Genomic DNA, 13,959 nt, shown 5'->3' on the forward strand with positions numbered 1-13,959 from the left:
CGGGAAAGGGTTAAGGTAAACAGGACCTTCGTGACAGAAGACTGGATAGTTAGGCGGACAGATAAGGAGGAGATTCTCGTGACAGAAGACTGGATAGTTAGGCGGACAGATAAGGAGGAGATTCTGTGGCTGCCAACAGGAATCCAGGATGGTGTGTTGACTCCCAGGTACCAGGGTCCAGGATGTCTCAGAGGGACTGCAGAAAGTTCTCAAGGGGGAGGGGGAGGATGAGCAGCCAAAATCACTGTACATGTTGGCACAAATGGCACAGGTAGAAATAGGGTTGCGGTCGTGCAGAGCGATTATAGTGAGCTAAGAAAAAATGTTAAAATCCAGGACCTCATTGGTGGCAATCTCCAGATTACTTTCAGTGCCACGTGCTAGTGAGGGTAAGAACAGGAGAATATGGCAGATGAATGTGTGACTAAAGAATTGGTGCAGGAGGCAGGGATTCAGATTTTTAGATCATTGGGACCTTTTCTGGGGCAGAGGTGACCTGTTCAAGAGGGAGGGGTTACATCTGAACTGGAGGACCAATATCTTGGCAGCCAGGTTTGCTAGTGTTGCTAGGGAGGGTTTAAACTAGATTGGCAGGGGGAATGGGATCCTCGACAGCAGGCAGTAAGTGTGAGGCTGGAAGGAGATACAGTAATCAGAAATAGCAAGTTGAAGATTCAGGCTGGAACATAACAGGGCACAAGGAATGCCTGTTGGTTTAAATTGCATTTATTTCAATGCAGAATGTTGACAGGTAAGGTCAATGAACTCAGGGCACTAATAGGTACATGGGACTGGGATATAATAGCCATTACAGAAACATGGCTAAGGAAGGGACAGGACTGGCAGCTTAACGTGCTTTAGGTGGAACAGAGGTGGTGAAAGGATGGAAGAGGGAGTTGCATTTTTGATTAAGGTGAGTATCACAACAGTAATCAGAGATGAAAGAACTGAAGGATCATCCAGTGAGACTTTGTGGATGGGGCTAAGAAGGGGATGGTGACATTATTGGGGTTGGACTGTAGGCCCACAAATAGTCAACGGGAATTAGAGGAACAAATATGCAGGGAGGTTCAGGAGACATGCAGGAGCAATAGGGTTGTCATAGTAGGGGATTTTAATTTTCCTAACATAGACCAGGACTGCCAGAGCAATAAGGGCTTAGATGGGGTGGAATTTGTTAAGTGCATTCAGGCAAGTTTCCTTAAGCAGTATATAGAGGGTCCTACTCGGGAAGGAGCAAAATTTGACCTACTCTTGGGAAATAGGGCAGGACAGGTGATCAGTGACCATAGTTTTATTAATTTTAAAATAATTATGGAGAGGGGCAAAACCGAGCCACAGGTTCAAGTTCTAAACTGGGGCAAGACAAATCTTGATAGAATTAGACAGGAGCTTGCAGGGGGTGATTGAAGGCAAAGGGACCTCTGGCAAGTGGGAAGCCTTTAAAAGTGAGATAGCTGGAGTTCAAGGTCTATATGTTCTCATCAGGGTGAACAGCAAGATTGGCAGGAATAGGAACCTTGCATGACAAGAGATATTGAGACTTTGACTAGAAAAAAAGGAGGCGTGTCTCAGGTACAGGCAACTGGGATCAAGGGAATTTCTGAAGGTATACGGGGAATGCAGGAGATTTTTGAAGAAGGAAATCTGGAGGGCGAAAAGGGGGCATGAGATAGCTTTGGCTGAGAAGATTAGGGTGAATCCAAACAGGTATTTTAGGTATATTAAAGGAAAAAGAAAAACTACAGAGAGAATAGGGCCCCTCAAGCACCAAAGTGGACATGTATATGTAGAACCGCAGGAGATATGCGAGGTTCTCGATTAATATTTCTCCTCTGTGTTCACCATGGAGAAAGACATGACGACTTGGAAACTTGGGAAAGTTAGTGGTGATATCTTGTGGACAGTCCATATCACAGTTGAGGTGGTGTTGGATGTATTAGAATGTATGAAGGTGGATAATCTCCTGGTCCTGACCAGATATATCCAAGAATACTACAAGGTGCTAGAGAAGAAATTGTACGGGCCCTGGATGGTATTTTTTCATCATCGTTAGCCACGGGTGAGGTCCCATAAGACTGGAGGGTAGCAAATGTTGGGCTATTATTCAAGAAGGGCTACAAAGAAAAGCCTGGGAACTTTAGATCAGCAAGTTTAACAGTTTAGCATCTGTGGTGGGTATGTTACTTGAGAAGATTCTGAGAGATAAGAAATGCATGCATTTGGATAGACTGAGTTGATTAGGAGTAGTCAGCATGGCTTTGTGAGTGGGAGATCATGCCTCACAAATTTGTTAGATTCTTTCATCAAGTGACCAGGGAGGAAGGTTGACTAGGGCAGGCTGGTAGACATAGTCTATATGGATTTCAGGAAGGCCTTTGATAAGGTTCCACATAGTAGGCTGCATGGTTCGATCGCATGGAATCCAGGGAAAGCTGGCAAATTGGATACACAATTGGCTTGATTGTAGGAAGCAGAGGGTAATAAAGGATGCTCATCGGGCTGGGTGCCTGTGATCGGTACTGGGCCCATTACTGTTGTTATCTATACCAATGATTTGGATGAGAATGTACACGGCAAGATTAGTAAGCTTGCTGATGACATTAAAATAGACAGTATCATGGACAGTGAGGAAGGTTATCAGGAATTGCAGCAGGACCTTGCTCAGTTGGGGAAAGTGGACCGAGAAATAGCAAATGGAATTTAATATAGATAAGTTATAGGTCTTGCATTTTGGAAAGTTAAATCAAGGTAGGAGTTTCATGGTGATGGTAGGGCCTTAAGGAGTGTAGTGGGACAGAGAGATCTTGGAGTTCAGGTTCACAGTTTTCTGAAAATGGAGTCAAGGTAGACAGGGCAGTGAAGAAGGCTTTTGGTACACTGGCACTCATCAGTCAGGGCATTGAGTACAGAAGTTGGGAAGTCATGTTCAGTTGTACAGAATATTGGTGAGGCCGCACCTGGAGTATTGTGTTCAGTTTTGATCACCTCATCGAAGGAAAGATGTTATTAAACTGGAAAGAGTGAAGAAGAAATTTATACGGATGTTGCCTGGACTCAATAGTCTGAGTTATAGGAAGAGGTTGAACAAGCTAGGACTTTTTTTCTTGAGAGTGTAGGAGACTGAGGGGGGACCTTATAGAGGTGTATAAGATCATGACAGGCATGGATAGGGTGAATGCACTCAGTCATTTACCCTCAGGGTTAGAGAATCAAGGACTAGAGGACATTAGTTTAAGGTTAGGGGAGAAAGAATAAAAAAGGAAACTGAGGGACATCTTTTTTACACAGAGAGTGGTACGCATATGGAATAAGCTGCCAGCGGAAAGTGATTGAGATGGGTACATTAACAATATTTTAAAGATATTTGGACAAATACATGGATAGGAAAAGATTAGAAGGATATGGGCCAAGAGCAGGGAAATGGGGTTAGCGTGGTCAGACATTTTGGTCGGCACGGACCAGTTTGGGCCAAAGGGCCTGACTCTGTGTGTAGGGCATTGACGTGCATATCCCATGAACGAAGAAAAAGACAGTTGTTAAAAAGGTGAATGGATCAGCGACATCCTTCATTATTGACTGAGCACTGTTGGCAATTTTGAAAGCAGATGAAAGTTGTTAGGTACAGGAGCAAGGACAGGGAGCGGAGTTGTCAGAAGTTGTTAGAGAATAGAATCAAGGAAATAGAAACTAGAATTCAGGCAAAAGATGAGTATAGAAAAAAATAGGAAACAGAAAAAAAAACAAAGAGGAAAGAAGGTAGGAGAAAAACTCCAGAATCCTATTGGGCTTGAACAAAAGTGCATGGGAGACAGAGCAAGAAGAGCAGGGAACAGAAGAGGAAGTAGAGGTCCTAAAAGAAACCAAAGTTTAGAAACAATGAATTTACAGATTGAAGAAACTTTGGACTCTACATACATGATGCTGGGAGTAAATGATGGGAATAGTGAAGAAAAGAGCTTTGAACAAGCTGTTAACCACAAAGAAATGTTTAGCATCACTGAAGTTGGAAACAAAGTCTTAGACTACTAATTATAATAATGAAGACCCTTGCTAACTAACTTCATGAGTCCCTTGTCTACAGAAATATTCAATAGTATTTTATTATTTTGTTTTGAAAAAGGAAATTAATTACCTTCAGTAAATGCTTGAAATTGTGTAGAACCTTTCTTTTGTGAATTTGCAATTGCCTAAATAAAATTAAGAAACAAACCAAAGAAGAATAAATTATTAATAACTTCACAGGAACTCAGAAACAAAGTATTCCAGTCCCTACACCCATTTCGATTGACAGGTCATAAATACTTTGATGGTTTTAAACTTATTTGCATAGGAAACTGCCTTTGCCATTCTGCATGACTACAGGATAATAATCTAACATTACAATCTAACATCACACCCATGACTTGCTGCATTCCACAGGTGAAACTTTAATGCTAGAGTGATGCACACACATAGTTTAAAAAAAGTTTGACAAACGGTTGAGGTAAATGCAGTTAAAAAGAAATAGGCGTTCAAAGTAAATAATTTCATCATCCTCAGCTCTGGAATTTGCTACAAAAGATCTGCACACAAACTTGCTTACTGTCATAGGTTATGGGAGAAACACGGGATGCACACTGAGGCAAGGATACATTGTAACTTTATGGTGAGCCATTAAATCTAAAACAGAACAGTCCTGTAACAATACAAAGGTGAAGGGGCAAGAGATGGAAGGAAAGAACCCTGATGTCCCTGACAGTTTTCCTTAACTACCTTAAAAATGTAGTAATATTAATAGGAACAACTAGTTCTCTTTGGTTTTGTTGTAAGTCCTCCAGGACAATTCTATGAAATTGACTGGGACTCCTCCAGTACTGGGGGTTTAGAATGTGAGCAACTTGTTAGGTGCTTCCAGGAGGGTTTTGGAAACAATATGAAGATAGTCCGAAAAGGGAGGCCATACAGAACCTGGTATTGAGAAATGAGCCTGGCCAGGTGATCAAAGGTTCAATGGGGGAGCATTTTGGGAACACTGACCATAATTCTCTAAGTTTTTTGATACAGGTACTTATGAATAAGGACAGGAGTGGATCATGGTTGAAGGTGTTAAATTGAGGGAAAGCCAACTATAACCGAAATGGGCAAGAATTGGAGAATGTGGATTGGGAGAGGCTGTTTGAGGGTAAATCTACATCTGACATGTGGGAATCTTTTAAGGACTAGTTGATTAGAGGACAGGACAGGCAAGTTCCTGTGAAAATTAAGAACAGGAATGACAGGATTCAGGAACCTTGGATGATAGGAGAAATATCAGTTTAGTCAAAACAAAAGGAAGCATACCCAAGGTCTATGTAACTAAAAACAGATGAAGCCATTAAAGAATACAGAGAAAGTAGGAATGAAGTCAAACGGGGAGTTAAGAGGGCTAAAGCAGGCTATAAAATGTCCTTGGCCAGTGTTAAGGAGAATCTCAAGGCATTTTATACATATATTAAGAGCAAGAGGATAGCTAGGGAAAGGGTAAGCCCACTCAAAGATAAAGAAGGGAGGGTGTGTGTGGAGCCAGAGGAAATGGCCAAGATCCTTAATGCATATTTTACATTGGTATTCACTCAAGACAAGAATGTGAGGAGTGTTGAGGTTAGGGAAAGGTGTGTGAATACTCTTGGGCAGGTCAACATAATGAAAGAGAAAGTGTTGGATGTCTTGAAATACATTAAGGTAGACAAGTCTCCAGGGCCAAATGGGATCTATCACAGCATACTGTGGGAGGCGAAGGAGGAAATAGCGGGGGCCTTAACAGATATCCCTGCATCCTCTTTGGCCTCAGAAGAGGCTCCAGAGGACTGGCCAATGTTCCTGTCTTAAGAAGGGAAACAGATATAATCCAGGTAATTACAGGTCAGTGAGCCTGACATCAATAGTGGGGATGCTATTGGAGAAGATACTGAGGGATAGGATTTATTCACATTTGGAAGCAAATGGACATGTTAGTGTTAGGAAGCATGTCTATGATTAGTCTTGTAATTAAAGGATGGATACAAACACATTTGAAGCAGGTCAGATAAGATTTACTAGACTAACACCTGGATTGGGTGGGTTGTCATATGAGGAAAGGTTTGACAGACTAGGATTGCGTCTAGATTAGAGTGGTGCTGAAAGAGCACAGCAGTTCAGGCAGCATCTGAGGAGGATTGAATCTACTACAGTTTAGAAGAGTAAGAAGCAAACTGACTGAAACACAAGCTTCTGAGAGCTCATGACAGCATGCTTATTTTCTTTTGTGGGAAAATTATATCTAGGGACACCATTTAAAAAAAGTGATAGCCCATTTAAGACAGATGATTTTGTTTTGACACAGAACGTCAAAAATCTTTGCAACGCCAACTCTGAGAGCCTTTCAACAGATAGTCTTGAAATATTTTTAAGGCAGAGGTAGGCTGAATGGTTATCTGGGGTAGTCAGGAACTTGGAGCAATCAAATCAGCCATAATCTAATTGAATGCAGAGTGTGTTCAAAGGCCTGAGTGATCCACTTCTGCTCTGAATTCAGATGCTCACTTGTAACAGTTGTTGGGGTATTTAGTTTTAGTTAGCTAAATAAAATCTTGTCTAAAACGCAACCATCAGTAACACAGACCATGAAACTGCTGAATTCTCATAAACTGTTGTCTTGTTCAGTAACATCCTTTGGGAAATGAAAGCAGATATCCTGACCCAGTTTTGCATATGTGAAGTCTGACCCAAAGCATTGTGGTTGACACTTAATTGTCCAATGAATTGGCCTATCAAATCTTTTGATTGTATTCAAGAAGGTGGCACACCAGAACATTCTCATAATCTGAGATGTTCAATTAAATGCAAGTCTTGCCAGTGATGCCAATTTCCAATGAATGAATGTAAAAAATTATATAACTTTAACACACAATCTTCCGACTTAAGAGAAAGTGAGCCTCTATTCAGAATGAAACAGGTATTAAGTAAACATTTTTCACAGAAAATATTAAAATGCCTTTTTTTTGCTGTCAGAATTAATTTTAACTTGGGCATTGAAACGCATTTTAATAGTATCATTGGCTTTCTTGTTAGAAGAGCTTCTTGACAGCAACAAGAGTTTGATTTCTGGCTGTGTTGAGCGAGATGATATTAGTCACAATAGTTGCAAGGAGAACTGTGGGCAGTAGAGTTAATAGCTAGGATTCCTTTTCCTAATCACTTTGTTATAATTCAGCAAATATCCGGAGATTGGTTGTGTACATGGTCCAGACTGACTAGACAATTACCATGGCAAAATAGCCTGATGAACGGACACTTGCTCAAGATGCTAAAACCCCTAGCCAATAAATGGCATGTAGGACAGGAGTGTGAAAGCAACTGGAAGAAAAGTCATGACTAATTTCATGTCTTCAACATTATGATGTAAACACATCTAAAATAGTCATTTGGAGATGCCGGTGTTGGACTAGGGTGTACAAAGTTAAAAATCACATAACACCAGGTTATAGTCCAACAGGTTTAATTGGAAGCACACTAGCTTTCGGAGTGACGCTCCTTCATCACAATCACCTGATGAAGGAGCGTCGCTCCGAAAGCTAGTGTGCTCCGAAAGCTAGTGTTGGACTATAACCTGGTGTTGTGTGATTTTTAACTTTGTACATCTAAAATAGCCATTTTCTAATGAATCATTCTTTGAACATGTATGAAAAATGTATAAATTTTATATATATATGTATTATACATTATATATCGACAAATAAGTATCTTCTTTGGAATTTGGATTTCAAATTAAAAGCAGATAGATGATGGTTACTTCTGTGAAGGGTTTCCTTTTGACAAAAAACAAGGTCAAGGAGTGCTTCCAGAGTAGCAATTAAATTAAATCCAACGTTTGTCAAAAAATAGGTGACTACAGATATCTTCAAAGTTAATAGCAAGATATTTACACTGTTGAGTTAATGACAGGTAATGTGAACATGTAAGAACATGAGCTTTGTTGTCAGTTCAGATGAATCTAGGATTGAGCAAGTTCTTTTACCTCAGTTCAGAAGTCACCAGGGTTCAGTTTTGATCAAATTTAATTTTTCTTCAATAAGGATTTCAAGGAACAAGTCACCACTGCAGAAGGGTTTAGTTAGAAGAGTTTGGCTACAAATCTGCAAGTTGTTAGAATTGAGAATGTTTAGGTTTTCAGATTTGTGAGACGTCCATAACAGACTTGGAAAGGACACATAGAATTGTCTCCACAAGTCTACAGCAACAAAACTGTAAGGTGTCAGTTAAGCAGAAACACCAAGTTGACATAAAGGCATAATTTCTCTGGACTTGAATCTTTGTATTGATAGTGCCTGGAAACAAGTTGGAACTTTGTTTTGCTGTATGTATTAAGATTATCCCAACTGTCTTCAATATTTACCTGGTTTCTTTTTACTTGTTTATAATAAACTTCTGTTCTGCTGTTAGAGAAAATTTGCAGCTTTATTTGAAAAAGTTTCAATGATTAACCACCATTTTAGCCAAATTGATGAAAATGATCTATCAAGCCAAGCTTTCTTCTTGGATCTAATGTCCAGCAGTACTAACAGGCTGGGACTCCAACACCATTTCAATCAAAACATGATCTTTCTCCAATGGCTATCAGCAGCCAAACAAAGAGGCACTTTGATACAAAAAGGAAGAACAAGGTCAGAGAGATGGTCAGTACTTTTACCAATGTTCTCAAAGAAAAAGGTTTTCCTGCTCCCTTGATCCTATTCTCACTAATAACCATCACCCAACTTTGTCCCTTGCTCCCCACATGAACTAAGTCCACTACCAAATCTGTTCACAACTTTCCTGGATCTCCATGTTTATATTTGTCCAATCAGACTTTCACCCTGCCACAGTACTAAAACAGTTGTCATCAAAGTCACAAATGATGTCCTTTGTGACAACAGTAACAATGAACTTACTCTTCTTATCCTTCTCAAACAGTTTAGATATGCTTAACACCATCCTTCAGCAATGTCTGTCTGGTGGATGGAACTACTAGTTCCATTCTAATCCAGCTGTAGCCAACGAATCACTTGCAATGCCTTGTCCACTTACACCTGAATCAATTCCCTCTGTTGTGCCTAGGATTTATCCTTGACCACCACCTGTTTCTCATTTGCATGGAACCCCTTGGTGTAACATCTGAAGGTACAGTATTAGTTTGGCATATACACTGTCGACACCCAGCACTATCTCACCACCAGCTACTAATGATTCCACTATTGTAGCTAAATTATCAACTGTTTTTTTGATATCTGGTGTTGACTGAGCAGAAATATATTATTTTAAATACTGAAAACATTGAATACATTATTTTTGGTTAACTCTTCAAAATTAATTCCCTCACATCTGATCCTACTTCACTACCTAGGAGCAGCCTGAGACCAAGCCAGTCTGTTTCCAACTTTATTGTCACATTTGATCATGAGAGGTGCCTTCAACCTCATGCATGCCACCACTAAGGCTGTCCATTTCCACTTCCGTATTTCTTGACTTTATCCCAATCTCAGGTCTTCTATAGTACTGAACCTTCATTTATGCCTTTGTTACCCTGAAACTGGGTTATTCCAATGTACTCCTGGATGATGTCCCACATTCTACTCTCCATAAATTGAAGGTCATCTAAATCCTTGCTTTCCCTGACTTAATCTGTAGTAAGAGAGTGTGGTGCTGGAAAAGCACAGTAGGTCAGGCAGCATTCGAGGAGCAGGAGAATCGAAGTTTCAGGCATAAGCCCTTCATCAGGAATGAGGCTTGTGGGCCAGGGGGCTGAGAGATAAATGGGAGGGGATTCGGTTTGGGGGTCGGTAACTGGGAAAGCGATAGGTGGATGAAGGTGAGGGAGAAGGTGATAGGTCAGAGGGGGCAGTGATGGACAGGTCCAGAGGGCGGTGCCGAGTTGGAGGCTTAGGACTGGAATAATGTGGGGAAAATGAGGAAGCTGTTGAAGTCCACATTTATCCCATGTGATTGCAGGGTCCCAAGGCTGAATACGATGCGTTCCTCCTCCAGGCGTCAGATGGTAACGATTTGGCGGTGGATTCGTCCCAAGACCTGCATGTCCTTGATGAAGTGGGAGGGGGAGTTGAAGTGTTCAGCCAGGGCGGTGGGGTTAGTGGGCGCGGGTGTCCCAGAGATATCCTCTGAAATGATCCACAAGAAGGTGTTCTGTCTCCCTGATGTGGAGGAAACCACACTAGGTGCAACGGATGCAGTAGAGGTACAGGTGAATTTCTGATGGATGCGGAAAGATCCCTTGGGGGTCTTGGTTTGAGGTGAGGGGAGTGGTGTGGGCGCAGGTTTTGCACTTCCTGCAGTGGCAGGGAAAGGTGCCAGGAGTGCGGTGTGAGCTGGTGGTGGTGGTGATGGTGGGGTGGACCTGACGAGGGAGTCGCGGAGGGAATGGTCTTTTTGGAACACTGATAGGGGTGTGGAGGGAAATATATCTCTGGAGGTGGTAGGGTCCATTTGGAGATTGCGGAAGTTGCACCAAACCATTACCACCCGATACGTGGAGGAGGAATGCCTCATATTCCACCTTGGGACCCTGAAACCACACGGAAAAAAATGTGGATTTCAGCAGCTTCCTCATTTCCCCTACCCCCCACAATATCCCAGTCCCAAGCCTCCAACTTGGCACCGCCCTCCGGACCCACCCATCATTGCCCCCTCTGACCTATCACCTTCTCCCTCACCTTCATCCATCTATCGCTTTCCCAGTTCCCTCCTCCCAACCCCAGTCCCCTCCCATTTATCTCTCAGACCCGACCCACAAGCCTCATTTGTGATGAAGGGCTTATGCCCAAAAGGCCGATTCTCCTGCTCCTCGGATGCTGCCTGACCTGCTGTGCTTTTCCAGCACCACACTCCCGACTCTGATCTCCAGCATCTGCAGTCTTCACTTTCTCCTTAATCTGTACTAAGTCCAGTTCCACTGTTACTGTTATGCTTAATGAACTAAGTTACATTCTTGTCAAGCAACAACTTAATTTTAAAATTCTCATCATTCTTTTGAAAGCTTCCATATACCTTGCTAATGAAGCTACTAAATATTCCACGCGTCTCAGTGTCATACTTTGTTTTTTTATCTTCCTGAGAAGTGCCTTGGGACATTTCATTATGTGAAAATCAATGCAGTCATGTTAGCAAGAAACCCATTGCTTGTAATTGTTACAAAATAATCAAAAGTCAATTTTTCAGCAAATGATGTCTCCAGTATGATCAGTACATATTCAATTACTATTTTATTTCTAAAAGATACTTTCAGTTATTCCCTTCTATGGCGCTTATAAATAAGACAGAATACAGATTTAAAAAGTAATTATGGAGGACAGAGCAGGAATGACAGGGCAAGCAGAAACAAAGCAAATGAAATGTTTTTAATATTGAATTAAAGTCTAAGTTCTTATTTTGTAGAGAGTAAGCCTTCCAGATATGAACCTCTTCTAGAAGTTCAAGGTTTATAATACTAGCCAAATGTTGAAATGCCAAATATACTACCTGTTCTGATGCAAGCTCTTTGCCCCAAGGTTGGCTGTTTAGTTAGAGGAGTAATGGGAATTACATATTTGGAGGTTATTTTTAAGCAGCCTAATGGTTTTAAGTAAAAATATAAGAACAAGCGAGAATGATCTGCAAGCTCTTTGAGTTGTCAGAAAGGCATGGGTTAAAGTACAAGGACACATACTGAAATGAACAGGAGAGTCAACAGGAAACAATGCAAGCACATAGTACTTTTTTTGTTAACCGGAGCCCAATTTCACAATTTAACTAATTAGCAATTTTGGGGAGGGGAGACAAGATAATTGCATTTCCAATAAAACTTCTTGTGAAATGTTCTTAAAACATCATGGAAAACTCTGAGTGTCACAGTAACTTGATATTAACAAAATTATGTACGGTAACACTACACTTCACTTATTTTCAATCGTTAAGAATCAGTCTTAAACCTTAGGAATGTTGATGGACAGCGATCTGGTCGATGGTAAAGTATTTCTTGCCACAGGTTCCTGGTTTTCTGAAGCACCATCAATCTCACGAATACCTTTAGAGGAGCAGGTTGTAAAAGAGAATGGGAAGCCATAGGTATTACACCAAAAATATAGTGCAAGATAAACACTCAATTCCAGTACTTGCAGCTCATATTTTATTGTTCAGTTAAAAATCTACTCCAAAAAATTAAAGCAAATTATAAAAAAGGCCAGAAACAAATACCCAACAAAGACTTTAAATAGAGACTGGAACCTGAAATCTGCACACAAAACACAATGCTGAAAGTCAAGCTGGCAAGAATTTTGAAAAAAGAAATAAGTCTGCAATATGAAAGTTACCAGCTGGAGTTCTTAAGCCTTGAAAATATTAACAACACTCATGCTGACCTGGGAGATGAGTTACCTTACAAGCTTGCAAAGCCTTCCAGAGGGATGTTATGAATAATCATACTGCTATGTAATGTGCCTTTTTTTTAGGTCAAACACCCAATGATATGGTTTATTGTTCCCTATATGTGAGCCCTTGTAACATATATCATCAAGACTGTTGAAACAGACAATGTTGTTGAACAATAATAACAAACCACTTACACTATTATAAAATCAGGCTTTCACATAATCTGGGTTATAAATTACTTTTAATCAACCTGTTTGCTCATGCTATGACATATCACCAGGGGCAAGTGAGGCTTTAACCTGGACATTATGACCCAGACACTATCACTATACCACAAGAACCCCTTAGTCTGGCATCTATGCTTACAAATGTTATGGCTACATAATGCACTGTGACTACGGAGGGTGAGGCAAGGAACCTTATAGTGGAACTATGCATGACATGATGTCATCCAGTCATGACAAAGGCAAATTGGCTTTCTGAGATCTATTCAATAATACAATACTGTGGGTCTAACATCATGTGTTAAAGCAGGTAAACATAACACATCCCCTTCCCTAAAGGACATCACAGAACCATTCATATAAATAATATAAATCGATGGCAGTTTCACGTATCTGGAATGCACACCCTGTGGTGGAAACAGATTCAATTTGTGTATGCGAGAGGGTGTTTGATTGTTATGATTATAGAAACAGGTATAGGGTTAGAATGGGAATTTAATTTTCTTGTCATGTGTACTCAAGTACAGGAAGACAGGAGTACAAAGTTGTCATTCTATGGTGCTACCTTAAAATACAAAACCAGATTTTATTTTAAATTAGGAGACTGGCACTTAATTAAAAATCTCAGAGAGCCCGTACAGACAAGATGGGTCAAAGGACCTCAGTCTGTACCATAATTGTTTTTTAAATTCATATATCTAGATTTCAATGCCAGATATAAAAACTGAATTCACATATTACAAGTTGCCATGTGGGATCTGAATCCATGTCCCCAAAGCATCAGCTGGGGCCTCTGGCTTATAGTACAGTGATATTCCTACTGCATCTATGTCTTTCCTTGAACTTTTACAGTCTGCAATGCATGCAGCAAAATTCAAAAACACATTGATGATTTCTCCCTAAAAATAGGAAATCATATGCCTTTGTGGCCATTTATTCAACTCATCATTTCTTATTTGCAGGTTAGTTCTTCAGTCTAAAATGTATCTCAGTATACTGGTACTGGCGGGCCATAAGATCAGACACATAATAGTGCAACCGGCAAAAGTTTCAAAATTTCTCACCACCTAATGACATAAACTAATTAGGTAAGTTATAAAATCATTTTCCAGAAGTCACAGTAATGCAGTTGCTAATTCCAGTTCCAAAAAAATGTACAGAACCCACATTTGTCAAGAGGCCTCAGTAAAGCAAAGGGGGACAGTTTCCCTTCAGGAAAGCCTCCAGTACCAGTCCAACACTGTTTGAGATGGTCAGATTCAGGATCCTCTCCACAGAAGAGGTAAGGAGCCTCACTCTTTCTATTGAGAGTTGTGATTCTCCAAGAATAAGAAAC

General features: G+C 40.6%; 1 protein-coding gene across 1 annotated transcript in view; it reads right to left on the reverse strand.

Moving 5' to 3' along the window:
• The window catches only part of cep72 (centrosomal protein 72), a 141,568-nt gene that overhangs the window by 39,254 nt on the left and 88,355 nt on the right, over positions 1-13,959 (reverse strand). The window contains exons 7-8 of the mRNA XM_043718946.1: positions 11,961-12,055; positions 4,136-4,190 (exon numbers count right to left, since the gene is read on the reverse strand). Coding sequence (XP_043574881.1) covers positions 4,136-4,190; positions 11,961-12,055 — 150 coding nt within the window. The remainder of the gene's footprint in view (positions 1-4,135; positions 4,191-11,960; positions 12,056-13,959) is intronic.

The sequence above is a fragment of the Chiloscyllium plagiosum genome, chromosome 29, assembly GCF_004010195.1.
Source record: "Chiloscyllium plagiosum isolate BGI_BamShark_2017 chromosome 29, ASM401019v2, whole genome shotgun sequence".
NCBI lineage: Eukaryota > Metazoa > Chordata > Chondrichthyes > Orectolobiformes > Hemiscylliidae > Chiloscyllium > Chiloscyllium plagiosum.